At 50.8% G+C, this 13,748-nt stretch overlaps 1 protein-coding gene, 1 long non-coding RNA gene and 1 pseudogene across 2 annotated transcripts; 1 reads left to right on the forward strand and 2 right to left on the reverse strand.

Moving 5' to 3' along the window:
* Positions 1-683: 683 nt before the first annotated feature.
* Positions 684-1,787, reverse strand: LOC150003996 (claudin domain-containing protein 1 pseudogene; annotated as a pseudogene).
* Positions 1,788-3,683: 1,896 nt separating this feature from the next.
* On the reverse strand, positions 3,684-11,991 carry TRIB1 (tribbles pseudokinase 1). Its single transcript, XM_090283372.1, has 3 exons — positions 10,904-11,991; positions 8,457-8,749; positions 3,684-6,073 (listed from the first exon to the last, which is right to left on the reverse strand). The coding sequence occupies exons 1-3, from the start codon at positions 11,261-11,263 to the stop codon at positions 5,608-5,610; spliced, it is 1,119 nt and encodes a 372-aa protein (XP_090139498.1). The 5' UTR covers positions 11,264-11,991; the 3' UTR covers positions 3,684-5,607.
* A 297-nt stretch (positions 11,992-12,288) lies between these two features.
* Positions 12,289-13,327, forward strand: LOC150003998 (uncharacterized). The gene is made up of 2 exons (XR_016512260.1): positions 12,289-12,509; positions 12,656-13,327. It is a non-coding gene; the product is annotated as an uncharacterized LOC150003998 (long non-coding RNA).
* The last annotated feature ends 421 nt before the right edge of the window (positions 13,328-13,748 follow it).

Raw genomic sequence — 13,748 nt, forward strand, 5'->3', positions numbered from 1 at the left:
GAAGCCGAGAATCAAAGCAATGGTATGGAACATAAGGAACCAAAAAACAACCAATCAGAACAACAAGAAGAAAAAAAGAATTTAAAAAAATGAGGATAGTATAAGCAGTCTCTGGGACAACTTCAAGATGTTCAATGTTTGCATCATAGTGGTGCCAGAGGAGGTGAGAAAAAGCAAGAAATTGAAAATCTATTTGAAAAAATAGTGAAAGGAAACTTCCCTAATTTGGTGAGGGAAAAAGACATGCAAGCCCAGGAAGCACAGAGAGCCCCAAACAAGATGGATGCAAAGAGGCCCACTACAAGACACATCATAATTAAAATGCCGAAGGTTAAAGATAAAGAGAAAATCTTAAAAGCAACAAGAGAAAAGCAGTTAGTTATGTACAGGGGAGTTCCTATAATACTGTCAGCTGATTTCTCAAAGAAACTTTGTGGGCTAAAAGGGATTGGCAAGAAATATTCAAAGTCATGAAGAGCAGGGACGTACAGCCAAAATTGCTCTACCCAGCAAAGTTATCATTTAGAATGGAAGGGCAGATGAAGTGCTTCCCAGACAACGTAAAGCTAAAGAAATTCATCATCACCAAGCCCTTATTACATGAAATGTTAAAGGGGCCTCTTTAAGAAAAAGCAGATCAAAACTATGAACATTAAAATGACAACAAAATCACAACAATCAACAACAGAATCTAAAAAAATTTAAAAACAAAGCAGACAACCAGAATGGGAACAGAGTCATAGGTATGAGAAGCATGTGGAGGGGTGTCAGCTGGGAGGGGGAAGGGGGAGAAATGAGGAAACAGGGCAGGGATTAAGGAGCATAGTAGGAGAGTGCAGAATAGACAGGGGGATGTTAAGAATAGTACAGGAAAGAGTAAAGTCAAAGAGCTTATATGCATGACCCATGGACATGAACTAAGGGGATGGGATTGCTGGAGGGAGGGGGTGGCTGGGCGGAGGGGAACAAAGGAAAAAGAAATTGGGACAACTGTAACAGCATAATCAATAAAATATACCCCCCGAAAATGGTAATTGTAAAGCAGCCAGCTTCCTACTCATGCCACATGACATGCCTTCCTTAGTGTGCTTTTTCCAGTCGGTATGAGCTGCCCAAATGAAGACCGCAGAAGCTGAGATGCCAGCCAGGCTGAAAGACCATGGAAATTCACAGGATACATTCTCAGACAGCGCTAGTTTCTGGTGAAGTTCAATTCCAGCAATGTAGCAATTCACTGAGCCCAGTGTGGACAGACCTGCACGGAGACAGAGAATTCCTATGACAACAATGGGATACAAGCATTGCAGATACAAGCCCAAAGTCCAGTCCAAGCCCCAAAGCACATCAAACCTAGACTAACAAAAGGTAAAAGGAGCTGGCAAGACCAAAGATAGGTCCGAAGCAGATCAATCCCATCACCAGGGTTTCCAGGAGCAACAGATTTCTCCCTAAACTACTCATTGAGCGTGAAACTCCTACAGCTTGTGGCCACGTCAAAATATACTGACTTTTCTTGGTTATGCCAATACGTGTTTTGGGGTATAGTGATACACCATCTCTACAATCCAACCCTGTATGCCATTGTATTGAAAAAGTGCCTCATTATAAGCTTTTTCATCTGCTTCCACTAACGAAGCCGTTCCAGTTGCTTTTGTTCAAATCACTGGAGTTTTCTTGAACTGGACTTTGACATTCATACCGGAAATCCGTGCCAATTGGGGCTACCGTGTAGACGGTGACAATAAGCACACAGCAATTACAAACACTGTAACAAAATGGTTATCCATTCTGGCTCTCTGACTGCTCAGCCATCCTCCTGCTCCACCCTCCGATCCCCAATCTCCCCACAAGGTTTACTGTAGTGGTGCGCAGAGCTAGAAACTGCCTTGGGCAAGGAGTCCAGAGACCCAAGTTCAAGTCCCAGTTCCAAACTGTTTCTTCCTGAGAGGCTCCTGAAAAACACTTGAGCCTCCTTTTACTCGCCTCTAAAATGGAGCAAATAATATTTGACTTGGCTCTTTCACTTGGCTGTTGTGAGGGTGAGAGGAGGTGGGGAGGGAAACTTCTAGTAACTACAATACGAATAAAAGATTGATATATTACTTGCACTCCTCTAATGACGAGGACTTGGAAGGCACAAGGGAAAATTAAAAGTGATCAGCTAGTTAGCCAGGGCTCAATATTTTCATTGTGACCTTCTAAATGTCAGTGGTTGGGCTTGCCCCAGATTTGTTCCAATCTTCGAAGAGATTAAATGTATGGATTTGTGGCATCACATGTCATTCCGGCCAATCCTGACCCATATTTCTCTCCATTAGTGCATGTAACAACAGCACGAAGAGGTGTTGTAACCTTAATTGCTTGCAAAGTGTTTTGAAACCCTTAGATGAAAAAGCTCGGTGAAGTCCCTAGTATTAGCCAGCTAGGAGTTATGCTGAGCCTCATTCTGGGCTCCTTGGAGCAGGGAGACACTGTAATGTACGTTCTGAGATTGGAACCTGCCCCAGGTACTCGGGGGGTTAAGGGTGGCATTCATGGGATGGCCCTAGACCAACCCGCAGCTTCTTCGTTTTTGAACTACCCAGGCATTTGGCCATTTTCCACATTCTTCTGAGGTGCCCTTTCCATTTCTTTTCTTAAATCCTTGAGTCGTGAGGCCTGCCTTGTTCTTACTTCGGTGTCATAGGTCTGCTTTCCCAGGTGATCAAGGCCTGAGTCCTAGAAAAGGGTGGTTGTGTCATCTGTCACTGCTGTCTGCCCCTTCGTTTAAGCCTCAAGTTGATGATTGAGCCCTTATTCTAATTTTTACAGTTGAAACTTCAGAGCAAAAATTCTGTCCCATGGCGGTAACCCTTGGAAGGGGTGTCGAGCGGCGACGGAAAGGGGCAGAAGGGGCTCCTGGGGCCCCGGCACAGCTTTGTTTCCTTGATCTGGCTGCCCCATAGGTGAGTGTGTTCAGTTTGTGAGAATTCAGTTTTATACTTTACGTGCATTTTTTCTGTGCATTTGTCACACTTTACAATATAAGGATTTAGAAACAAATCACTCCAGATGCTAATTGACTTCATTTAGAATAGATTCTGATGTAATAGTGAAGCTGTAAACCTAATGAAATCAAAATCCTTTCTCTACCTTTGTGATTCAAAAATGTCTTTAGTTTTATTTCCATTTTTACTTACAGAAAAAAAAAAAAAGGAAATGCCTCGAGTAGCAATTTTAGTTAAATCTAATCGGCGGGAAGAAGGTAGTCCTCAACAAGAAGCTTTGGGATGCCTTCAGGTATATGGACATCTGAAATTATAGTAAAATGCTGTTTGATACACTCATACACGTTTTCCATCAAATTCTTAAAAGACCTAAAAAAGACCGGATGGATTTTTACAACTCAAGGCTTATTGATGTACGCCCCTCTTCAAATGCTTCTTAACTCTAAATTCAACCCATAGCCCTCACCAATCTGGTTTCATCAAATTGGCATCACCCATCAAAATGAATTTGCCCAGTTCAACGGGAAAAGAGAATGGGTTCTGTCAACGTCATATATGATCATCATATATAATCATCATCAACTGTTGACTTGTTTGCCCCATGAAATTCCAAGCCCTGAGACTAGACCTTGGCCTCCCCCAGCATCTGGTACGTGGCAAAGGCAGATTGGACTCAAAAGAAATTCACTGCGCCTATTTACAAAACCAGATTTATTAAAATTTCTCTACAAGTCAAAAATGGCCATCTCACTGTCCACATATATACACATGTACAGGAAGGATCTAGTGTTTCTAGCTTTTCCGGCAGAAGCCCCAGCCAACCCGGCCGGAATCCTTAGCCAGGTAACGTATCACAGATACAACAATCGAGCAACCACGAGAGCCTTAATGCGACAGAGGCCTCTGTCCTCCCTCTTCTCCGAGTCCCATGATTCTGTCAAGGTAATATTGCCCATAATCATTCACATTTCACGTGGTTTTAGACACGCAGGTTATTCAGACAGACACAGACAACACAACAAGCCTCAGAGCCAAAACAACAAAAAACATCGCACGTATGTATAAAAGGTAAAATATATGTACAAAGTACACAGTACATGAGGTATACACGGCATTCTTAACAATTCATGTTAGTAGTTCGCCTAGGCGTAGCCCTTAAAGATGACTGCCCGTTTTTGTGCCATTTCTCAAAATACAGTATGTTTGGTTTACCCGTTTAACCACCTAGCTTCAGTCCTGTCCGAGACACTGACTGGTATTTCATCTGTACTTGTTATTTAATGCAAGCTGCAGTTTCTCTGTTCAGCTCTCTCTTTTGTAGGGAGTGAGTTCCCCGTCTCTAGAAGCATTCAAACAGAGACTGCATTCCCAGTTGTAAAAGAAGGTGAAGGGGGGACTTCTGCATTGGGAGGTGGCAGAAAGAGAAAAGAAGGTGGACTAGATGACTTTTAAAGTCCCTTCTGACTTTAAAGGTTTGGGGTTTGCTATTTCCTCCAGATGTTGATGATACAGATGTATTCATAAACCACACCACATTTGAAATATTAACAACCCATCATGCAAAAGTGCAGACACACACACGATACCAAGGGCAGACCATATCCATGGCAGGGTTAAAGTATAATTCTGGAACGTGGTCTGAGAACCATCCAAAATTCACTTCCTCTGAAATTTAACATTTGCTCTTGGGAGAGGGGAGTGGAGAGACTCCATATCTTTCTCCTCTTAGACAAAAACACTCCACCCTGAGATGGTCTTGGGAAAAAATGTAAAAGATAAATGCTATCATATTTGAGAAGAACCAAAAAAAGCTAACAGCCTCCAAAGGCCCAAATTATTCTTAAAAATCTACAGCCTCTGTCTGAGCTCAGAGTTCTGAAATAGCCAGGAGTTCCAATCATTTGTGACACTTTTCTACTGTTAGCTGGTAAGTGCTTTTTAGAGCAAAGTGGAGAGACGGTTCAAGGTCAGGAAGAAGGCATTAGGGCAAATGAGGTCTTCACGGGAAATAAGGAGAGAGTCTGGGTTCATGGTGCAGGCAGGCTTCTATGTTCCTAAAACAGTCTGTCCCCCAAAAGGGGAAGAGTCATTGCTAAAAGTATGTGAAGAAAGGGTGAGTGCCAAACCAAACCAAAAAAGAAATAAAGAACTCTCCATTCAGAGCAGCTAGGGCAGCGAAAGTCTAGCTACCAAGGACAAGTTCAAAGATGGCAGGTTTATTGGCCTGAATTATTTGCCACCCTGTTAAAATAGGTTATTGCCCCAAATGCCATTGTGTGATTCACTTCCTTTCCCTTCAGAATGTTCATGTCACTTGACTACACGCTGTAGGGTATCCATACTCCTTGCCACCTATAAAAGATGCAGACCCCCGAATCTGACACAGGGTAGTTGGCGAGGGCTCGTTCAGAAGGGAAATAGCTCTGCAGGGCAGCCAAGCCGAGTGCTGCTCACACCAACAGTCACTGGTCGCAGCCAGCCAGAGCGGTGCCCTGTTGCGTTCAGCAGCTACAGTCTTTACGCCATCACGTATCTGGTTGGCACCACGTTGAAAGGCCTGTCCATCTTTGGAAAGGAAATGCCATGTGTGAGAATTATGAGGTTTCTGAGGTTTCTGGGATCAGCAGAAGAAGGAACTAACGTCACTGTCCTCCTGGTACTCTGGGACAATCTGGTCTGAAGTTCCCATTTCTGAGTCGATGTACCCAGGTTCCAAGACGGACTCGAACCAGGGATGGAGTAAGATCTCAGGAGCGGTGAGTCTCTCGGAAGGCTCCCGCCTCAGGAGGCTGCGAATGAGGCACCTGGCTTTGGGGGAGATGTGGTCAGGAATGCAGAACTGTCCACGGCGGATTTTGGAGAAAAGAGCACTGGGGTCTGAGTCATGGAAGGGGTATCGTCCCACCAAAAGGGTGTAGAGCATCACCCCAAGGCTCCAAACATCCGCCGCCTTTCCGGAGTACGTCCCGGTGGTGTTCAGAATCTCGGGGCTCACGTAGGCTGGGCAGCCGTGTTTGTCTGACAGAGCATCGTCTTCCCCCTTGATTATGTGGGTATCTTCCAGACTTTCCAGTCTGAGTTGGGTTCTGCGGGACAGGGAACAAGCCATTACTTCCAGATCAGCGGCTATGAAAAACAAAGCCTTCCCAATAACAGCGCCCATAGGCACTCACTGCCAAGGCCCAAGAAATGCCATTTACCCCTTCATCCAGTAGGCAGTGGCCTGCAACCACCAGGACTCAGGATTTCACAAACCAACACAAACTGCAATAAACATTTGCAAAGTATGGAGACAGCGCCTGGGATGGAGCGTGTGATGCAAAGCCCCAAATACTATTCATTATGCTAGAGCTAAGAAGAAGTCTCCTAACAGGGCTTACACAACTTACAAAGTACACATTGCAGGAGTGGGAGCTGATCTCTGGGGAATGCTGACATCTTCTACAGAGCTATCAGAGAAGAGCAGGAGATTCTCTTCTCCAGGGAGGGCCCAAGCATCCTAACAAGCTGATCTCATCCTTACCACACCACTGCCAAGCAGGGCTATTGGACCCACGCTTTGCATTACAGAGCGCAGAACCCAAAGTCACTATTATTATGCACAAGTTGTCAAGACTCCTACTTCCACTGATAGATACACACAGAGGGAACTCTGTCCACCAGGGCCCAGACCGTGATCTCTGTGATGGGAAAGTGCAAGGAAGGTCCACGGCCCTTATTGGGATGTTTACTTGCAAAGAACACTTAGCCTGGGCAGAGAGGGTATATGAGCAAACAAAAGTGGCTGGTGGATTTGAAAGATGCGGGCGCCCTAAAACATCTACATACTTAGTACCCCAACACCTGAGCCTAAGGACTCTCCATGGGGGCTTCTCCATTCAGGTAACAACTGACAATCTTTAGTTAAAGGCTCTTTAATGAAGCTGCAGGGGCCTCCTTATCCAGATCCAGCCACCCAGGTCTCTTGGACCCACGTGGGGAACCTCTGCTCTCTGGTGGCGGCCCGAGCTCCTCTCTGCTTCTCAGAAATAGCCCCGTTTCAGTAAGCCACTTGCTGTGGAGTGAAGCGCAAACATTTGGTACTGGCTAATGGGTCAATTCCTTTTCCTCTCAAAGGTCTGGTTTTTTTTTTTTGTTTTTTTTTTTTTAATCTTCCTGCCTTCCTGTTCCCTGGAGTGTAGTATGCATGTGCTAACTTCGGTATGTCCTCAGCCTGACCTCCCCATCGTTATGTAAAATACCCATTGGTTCTGTAAACGGAAAATATGACTCAACCCACACTGTCGGCCCCTGATTGGCTGCTGTAGCACTAAAACCCTGCACCTGTGCTGGTTACACGCTAGCGTCAGCCTGCCATTGCTTAACCCTCGGGTTGCCAAACTTCATGCACATGATATTCGTCTGTGCAATGCGGATTTCAAAAGCTAGTAAGGAGGTGTGAAAGGCATGTTTCAGAAAATACATCACTATATCAAAGGAGCATGTGCCAGGAATTAGAAACTTCTCCATTGCAAACACTGCGCTTTTCTTTGCTAATCAGTATGTTCCAATCATTATTGCAAGGTCAGATACAAAGCCAAGCTTTCTGGTAACTCAACCCGGTACTTTCTCATAGGATTTGGAGTTAAGGGTGAAAAAGTACAGGTGGGGTCAGCCTTGTATGAACAGCTACAACCAAATAACTCATGGCCACCTCTAACATTCTACAACAATACTGCTTTTAATCAACAAGGGACGTGGCCCACCTCTTGAAATCAGGTAAGATTTATCTCATGTGGCTTCCTGAATTCTCTTGTCTGAAACCCCAGTTCTGAACCTGAAGGTCTCATTATTCTCTTATCAAGCGCATCTTGTCCTTTATGAGGTAAGCTGTGATCTATATTTAGCAACCAATTCCAGCCAATTTCCATATATTATTCAGTGTGGCTATCTTCTGAAGACGTAGCCAAGTAAGATGTCCAAAAAGTCACCGGAGAATGTGAAGAAAACATTAGGGGCCAAGCCTGAGACAAAACAGGAATGTGGTGTAGAGGAGGGCAGAATTCTGCAAAGGGAGCTCTGTTCTACCTTCTAGGGACAAAAAGAAAACCCACTCAGTGAAAACAAGGATTTGAGAACTTCTGCTAGGAGTCAAGGTTGTAAAGGGCAGGTTGACATTTGCACCCCAGAAGAGCTGACCTTTCTGACAACAATGAAGAATAAGCCTGATCCTGGGGTGGAAATGGAGAGGGCTTCCTGTCATCACACATGACATCCTACGAAAGCACCAAGGTGTCCCCAAGCCACACCCACAAGAGTGCAGAATAAGCCAACCTTGGCCACGGCGCCTCAGGAGAGGCCTTCTAACAACTAACTGGGACAACCGAGCCTTTGGTGTGGTTTTGAAGCACAACACTGTCCCTAACTGCTGAACCTGCACCTTCGTTTGCGTTCCTAAAGGCCACAGGAGGGGTTGTGGAGGCTGCTCACCTCTCCTCCGTGGAGAAGACGAATTTCCTAAGCTTCAGGTCCCCCAGCACGATGGCTGACTGGTGACAGTGGGCAACGGCTGAGACAATCTGCTTGAAGAGCCGGGAAGCCTCCTCTTCCCGCAGCCTCTTCCGGCTTCGCACGTAAGAGTGCATGTCCCCAAAGTCCTTCTCAAAGAAGACATAGGCCTTGGTTTCCCCAAGGATCACTTCCACGATGCCGGTGATGTTTCTGTGCGAGGGCAGCTGGATGTAAGGCCTGATTTTGTCCTGGTAGTGTTTAATGGGAAACACCTGCAGAGAGAAGGTGACCCACTTAAGAGGCAAGAAAACCAGAGGCCACCTCCAAAATCCCAGGCTAGGCTGCTGTTCTCCATCTTTGGGCTTTGGTTGACCATAGGATCCATTCATTTACCCCCCTTATCTCTGCTGCCCCACCTTATGCAACCCGGGCTGCCCCTAACACCCCAAACCAGCAGAATCCAGGGCTCTGGGCTAGCAGATAGCCCAACAGGTTACCAAGTGGACGGTCTGAAAGAACTGCCTTCTCTAAATGCTCTCCCCTTCCATGAGGCCATTGGCTCCAGCGAGCTAAGCCCTTAAGTCCCCACCTTCTGTGGCCCTTCCTTGTTGGCAGGCAATGCTGCACCAAGGGGCTGATAAAGTGGTCCCCCCTGAGATCTCCAGGGGCTCAAAAGCAGGCCCTGGAGATGCATGGCCTCCCACAGACCCAGAGTGCTCAGCCAGAGAGAGCACTCACTGACGGGAGACTGCAGCCTCCGAGGGGAAGCCGGGACGGGAGAACAGGCAGATCTGTCATTAGTCAGAAGGAACTGGTGACTCGGAGAGAGAAGACTGTGACTAGCAGCCTTAAGCAACCTGCCCACCGTCTGGTTCAGGCATCAGCAGCTTTGGGTGAACATTCTCGCAGGCGGGATATGGGATACTCTCCAGTTTTTTGTTTTGTTTTTTTTCTTTTTTTCATTTATTTCCCCGCACTCCCCAACTCCCACCTCCACCTTCACCCAGGAAATGGGTAGCATCTCCTCCAAAGGCTCTCTGTTCTCTTTAAGAGCCTTTTGTTTGGCCTGGTTACTCATATCCTAGGACTCAACTGGAAACGGTGACACACGGGCTGTCACCATCTGGATTCAGCTACTATCTATCGGCTCAGAGGAACTGGCAAGCGGTTGCACAATGGCCAGACCCACCCCACCTCTGAGGCTGGGCTGCCCTGGCAACAGCTCGAAACACATCTCTGCTGCCCCTTCCTTCCACCCTACCCCACCCCACCCCACCCCACCCCACCGCACCCCACCGCACCCCACCGCACACACATATTGTTCCCAAAACAGCTCTTAGCCCCCCAACCACCCAGAAGAAAAGATTTTCCCCCCCTTTCCAAGGGGCTGGATCATGAAATTTCATTCAGGCCGGACACTAGGTGGCAGCAGCGAGCCCAGGGAGGTGGCGGCGGGGCGGGGTGGGGGGGGGTGTCAGGTGAGCTGCGGAAAACCCAAAAGCGACTTTTAACAGGGGTGACCCCATCCTTCGGGTGAAAAGGAGACGCCCAGAGAGTTCTCAGGGATGCCTGAGACGGGGGTTTGAGGTTCGCAAAGGGCGGGCTGTGGGAATGGTCTGCGTCTGTGGGCGCTGGGGGAGCGAGCACGCGGAGGATCCGGTTTCTAGGAGTTGTATCTCCTGGATGGAATCCCTTACGTTCGGAAGGGAAAAAAAAAAAAAAAAAAAATCGCTGGCCAGAAAACAAAGACATGACTGGAAGCGAGGACTCCTAGCCGGTGTGGGCTTTCCAACATTTCTACTCCGGGCAATTTCCCGCCGCCCCCCATCCCCCACCCCTCCCGGGTTGGAAGATCCCCTCAGACTCTCTATCTTCTTTCTGGGGAGAACGGGAGTTCTCGTCCCAGCGCGGGTTCCAGCTGGAATCCCCAAAACCCGAGCTCGACACGGACGGATGAGCCCGGGTGCCCTGAAACCCGGGCAAAGGAGCTGCCGGTCGCTCCAAGCTCCAAGGAGGCACCCTCTGCAGGGCGTCCTTCCAGGACCAGAGGCGGGGGGAGAGAGGAGAATGAGAGAAGGGGAATGGCATGGCCCTGGAATCCATTTCAATTCCATAACTTATATGGAACGCTGCTCTAGGCGCTAAGAAAATACTGTCGAGAGAAAGCAATGGAACGCTGCACTTCCTCTTGGCTGCCGACCCCCCACCCCCAATTATATCAGTCCATCGGAAACCCCTCCGTCCCCCAAAGGGCGAACCTGGTCAAACGCTGTGTCGCCCGGCTCCAGTCACGTACCCACCATGCCTCAAAGTCATGCGCTGGTGAGACACTCGACCCCCGGGGGCCGGTGGGTGAGTCCCCAGGCACCATTGCCTGCCACCGCCGTCCCCCCACCAGCCCCCAACCTTCCAAACCCCGAGCCTACCTTGCAGCGCAGCTCGCGGCCCGTGTGGATGCACAGCGCCCGGGACACACACTCGCGCTCGGCCAGGGGCAGCAGCAGGTAGTCGGCGATACGGCTGGGCCCCGGCGAGCTCCCGGAGCCGCCGCCAGAACCCGGCGCGGTGGGAGGAGGCTGAGGACTGCAGGGAGAGCCAGGGGGGCTGAGGTAGTCCGGTGGGTTGGAGCACTCGGAGAGGCGCGGGCACTTGGCCGCCACGGCCGCAGGGTCGTCCGCGTCCAGCAGGCGCTTGGCCGGGGCGCCCCGGGAAGCCGGGAGCAGCAAGGTCGGGCCGCGGGGCTGCGAGGCGCCGCTCATGGCAGAGCGCACGGGACCGACCCGCATCCCGTCCCGAGACGGGATGATCCCGGCTTTGTACGTCCCGGGATCCGCGCGGGAAGGCGCTGCGGGCTCGGTGCGGGCGCCGCGACTTTACTCCAGTCCACGAGATGGAGTTTGCAGACGAAGCTGGGCTCGGCCCCCACAGGGGGCAAAGCAGGAGCTGTGCCCGGCGCTCCGGCTGCACGCGGGGACCACGCTGGCCGCGCGCCCCGGGGGCGGAGGCCGGCTCGGGTCGCCGGGTACCCGCAAGCACCGGCTTGGTGCGCCTCGCTGTGAGAGGCCGCCGCTATTGTTGTCAAGGCTGCGGACAGTCTCAGAGGCGGAAGCGGCGGCTGCCGGCGTTCCCAAGGTCCCGAGCCGCGAGGACGGGATCCTGCAGGTTCGGCAGAACGAAGATCAAATGCCCTTCCCAAAAGCAGTGAGTGCGGAGCAAAAGCCGGAGCAACTTTTCGGTGGCGCTCGGGACCCCACGAGCTCCGGAGCTCCCGGCGTGTGTGTGAGCGAACGAGACGCGCTCGGAGAGAGTGACTGAGCGTGAGTGAGTGTGTGCGCCGCACCGATCCCGGCCAGTGCACTCCTCCTTCTCCTTTCCTCCACCTCCTCCGCCTCCCGGTGACTCACGCTGTATACACACACACTCACAGGCCGGGCTGTGTAAACACTTGGGAAGCCGGGTTGTGCAATGAGGTGGCTAGGACGACTCGGGCCTTGCCGCCAGCGAGCAATCGCCGGAGCGGAGGGGGAGGCTCGGGAGGGAGGGGGAACAGAGGTGGAGCTGGGTCCGCGGGGGCGCTAGGGGTGGCCCGAGCGTTGGGGATGCTCTGATTAGCGCGCGCTCAGGTGGTGCTTCCCGAGCCGGCTTGGGCGCGCGCACACGCCCCCGGGGCTGGGCCGGGCAGGAGGCGGCGCGCGCACTCCGGCTGGCCTAGGGCTTAGCTACACCAGCCGGAGGAGGGGTAGGAAAAAGTTCCCGTGACGTCAGGGTCCCCGGGAAGTGGGCGGGCGGGGAGGGGCGGGGCCGCGGGAGGCGAAGCGACCGGGGATTGGTGCGCGCTCCCCATTCACACCTAGCACAATGGTCTGCGGGCGCGCGCACGGCGGTTCTCTGCACCCGCAGCGAGCTGCAGGTCCGCCGTTAAGCCTATCGTCCCCGGGGATCCCCCCACCGCCCAATGCCTAGGAACCTCCGGTTGGAACCGTGGGCGCCGCGGAGGCCCGGGTGCAGCGAGAGGAAGGGAGGACAGGAAAGGTGATGAATTCCAGAACCAGTCATTCACCCCCACGCGGTAGTTCCGGGGAAGACCTGTGCGTGGTAGTGGATGTGGCTTTTTTTTTTTTCCTTTTCCTGCCCCCTCCCAGTTCTAATCCCCAGCGTCTGTTCGCTTCCACAAATAGAACCTTCTGTTGGATGAAATAAAAGCAAACACTGGGCCTTCTGCGCTGCTTCCACCTCCACGCCCCTCCCGCGCCTGCCGCCTGCCCGGATTGCACGGAAATAGCTTCTCCAGGCTCCCTGGCCGCCCCTTCGCGGTGACTCGCAGAAAGAGCTTCCTGAGCCGCGGCCGGTGGGAAACAAAGGATGTGGGGAGCGGGCGGAAGGGGCCCACGTGGCCACCGCCGGATTCCGGCCCCCCTCCCCAGCCAACATAGCAGGGTGTGGGGCCCCGGTTCCCGGGTGGGCGGGTAGGGGTGTGGAAGTCATTGTGACCACAGACAAAGATACTGCCTACACAGGGGCAACCCTGCCGGGCTGTGTGCATACATTCCTACAATGTGACTTGGGTGGGCACGAAATGTGTGCCAGACCCTGCACAAAGTTCCACGAGCAAAAAACAAACAAACAAAAACCCCTTAGAATCTCATTTGGAGTCAATTTGGAGTCCTTGGACACCTAACATAGACAACTGTTATCAGAGTCCCTGCGCTTCTGCTGAAATCAGGTTGGGACCCAAGGATAAATCCTTTTCTGTTCTGTCTCCATTCATTCAACAAACACGAATCAAGCATCCACTAAGGGTTAGACCCTGGGGATTAAGAGATGACAATTAAAATAATGCTAATAGCTGAGATTAATTGAGGTCCATACTGTGTTGGACACTTTGTACATATTACTTATCTTCAGTGTTATAACCATGCTGTGCGGCTCTTTTTTGCCCCATGTCACAGAAGAAGCCCGCAAAGATGAAGTCGCTCACTGCGTTCAGATCGCTAGTACCTGGCGGAGCTTGCTGGTGGGGACTCCAAAGAGAGATTAGGATTTGTAAGGAGAACAGAGGAGTTAGGGAGGAACCATCTAGAAAGCATTTGACCTGGGGAATGTGTGGATGATGAGACTGTTGCTCAAGGGGGGGTATGAATGGTGGATGGCTAGACCAGGTAGGGACGTGAACAAGGGCGGGGCTAACTCAAAGAGCCCAGGGTGGCTGCAGGAACGCAGGGAGCTGAGCATACAAAGGTCCTTTGGGAAAACGTAAAAGGCTCCAGAGCC

This window comes from Furipterus horrens, unplaced genomic scaffold, assembly GCF_987537825.1.
Source record: "Furipterus horrens unplaced genomic scaffold, mFurHor1.1.pri manual_scaffold_7, whole genome shotgun sequence".
Classification (NCBI taxonomy): Eukaryota; Metazoa; Chordata; class Mammalia; order Chiroptera; family Furipteridae; genus Furipterus; species Furipterus horrens.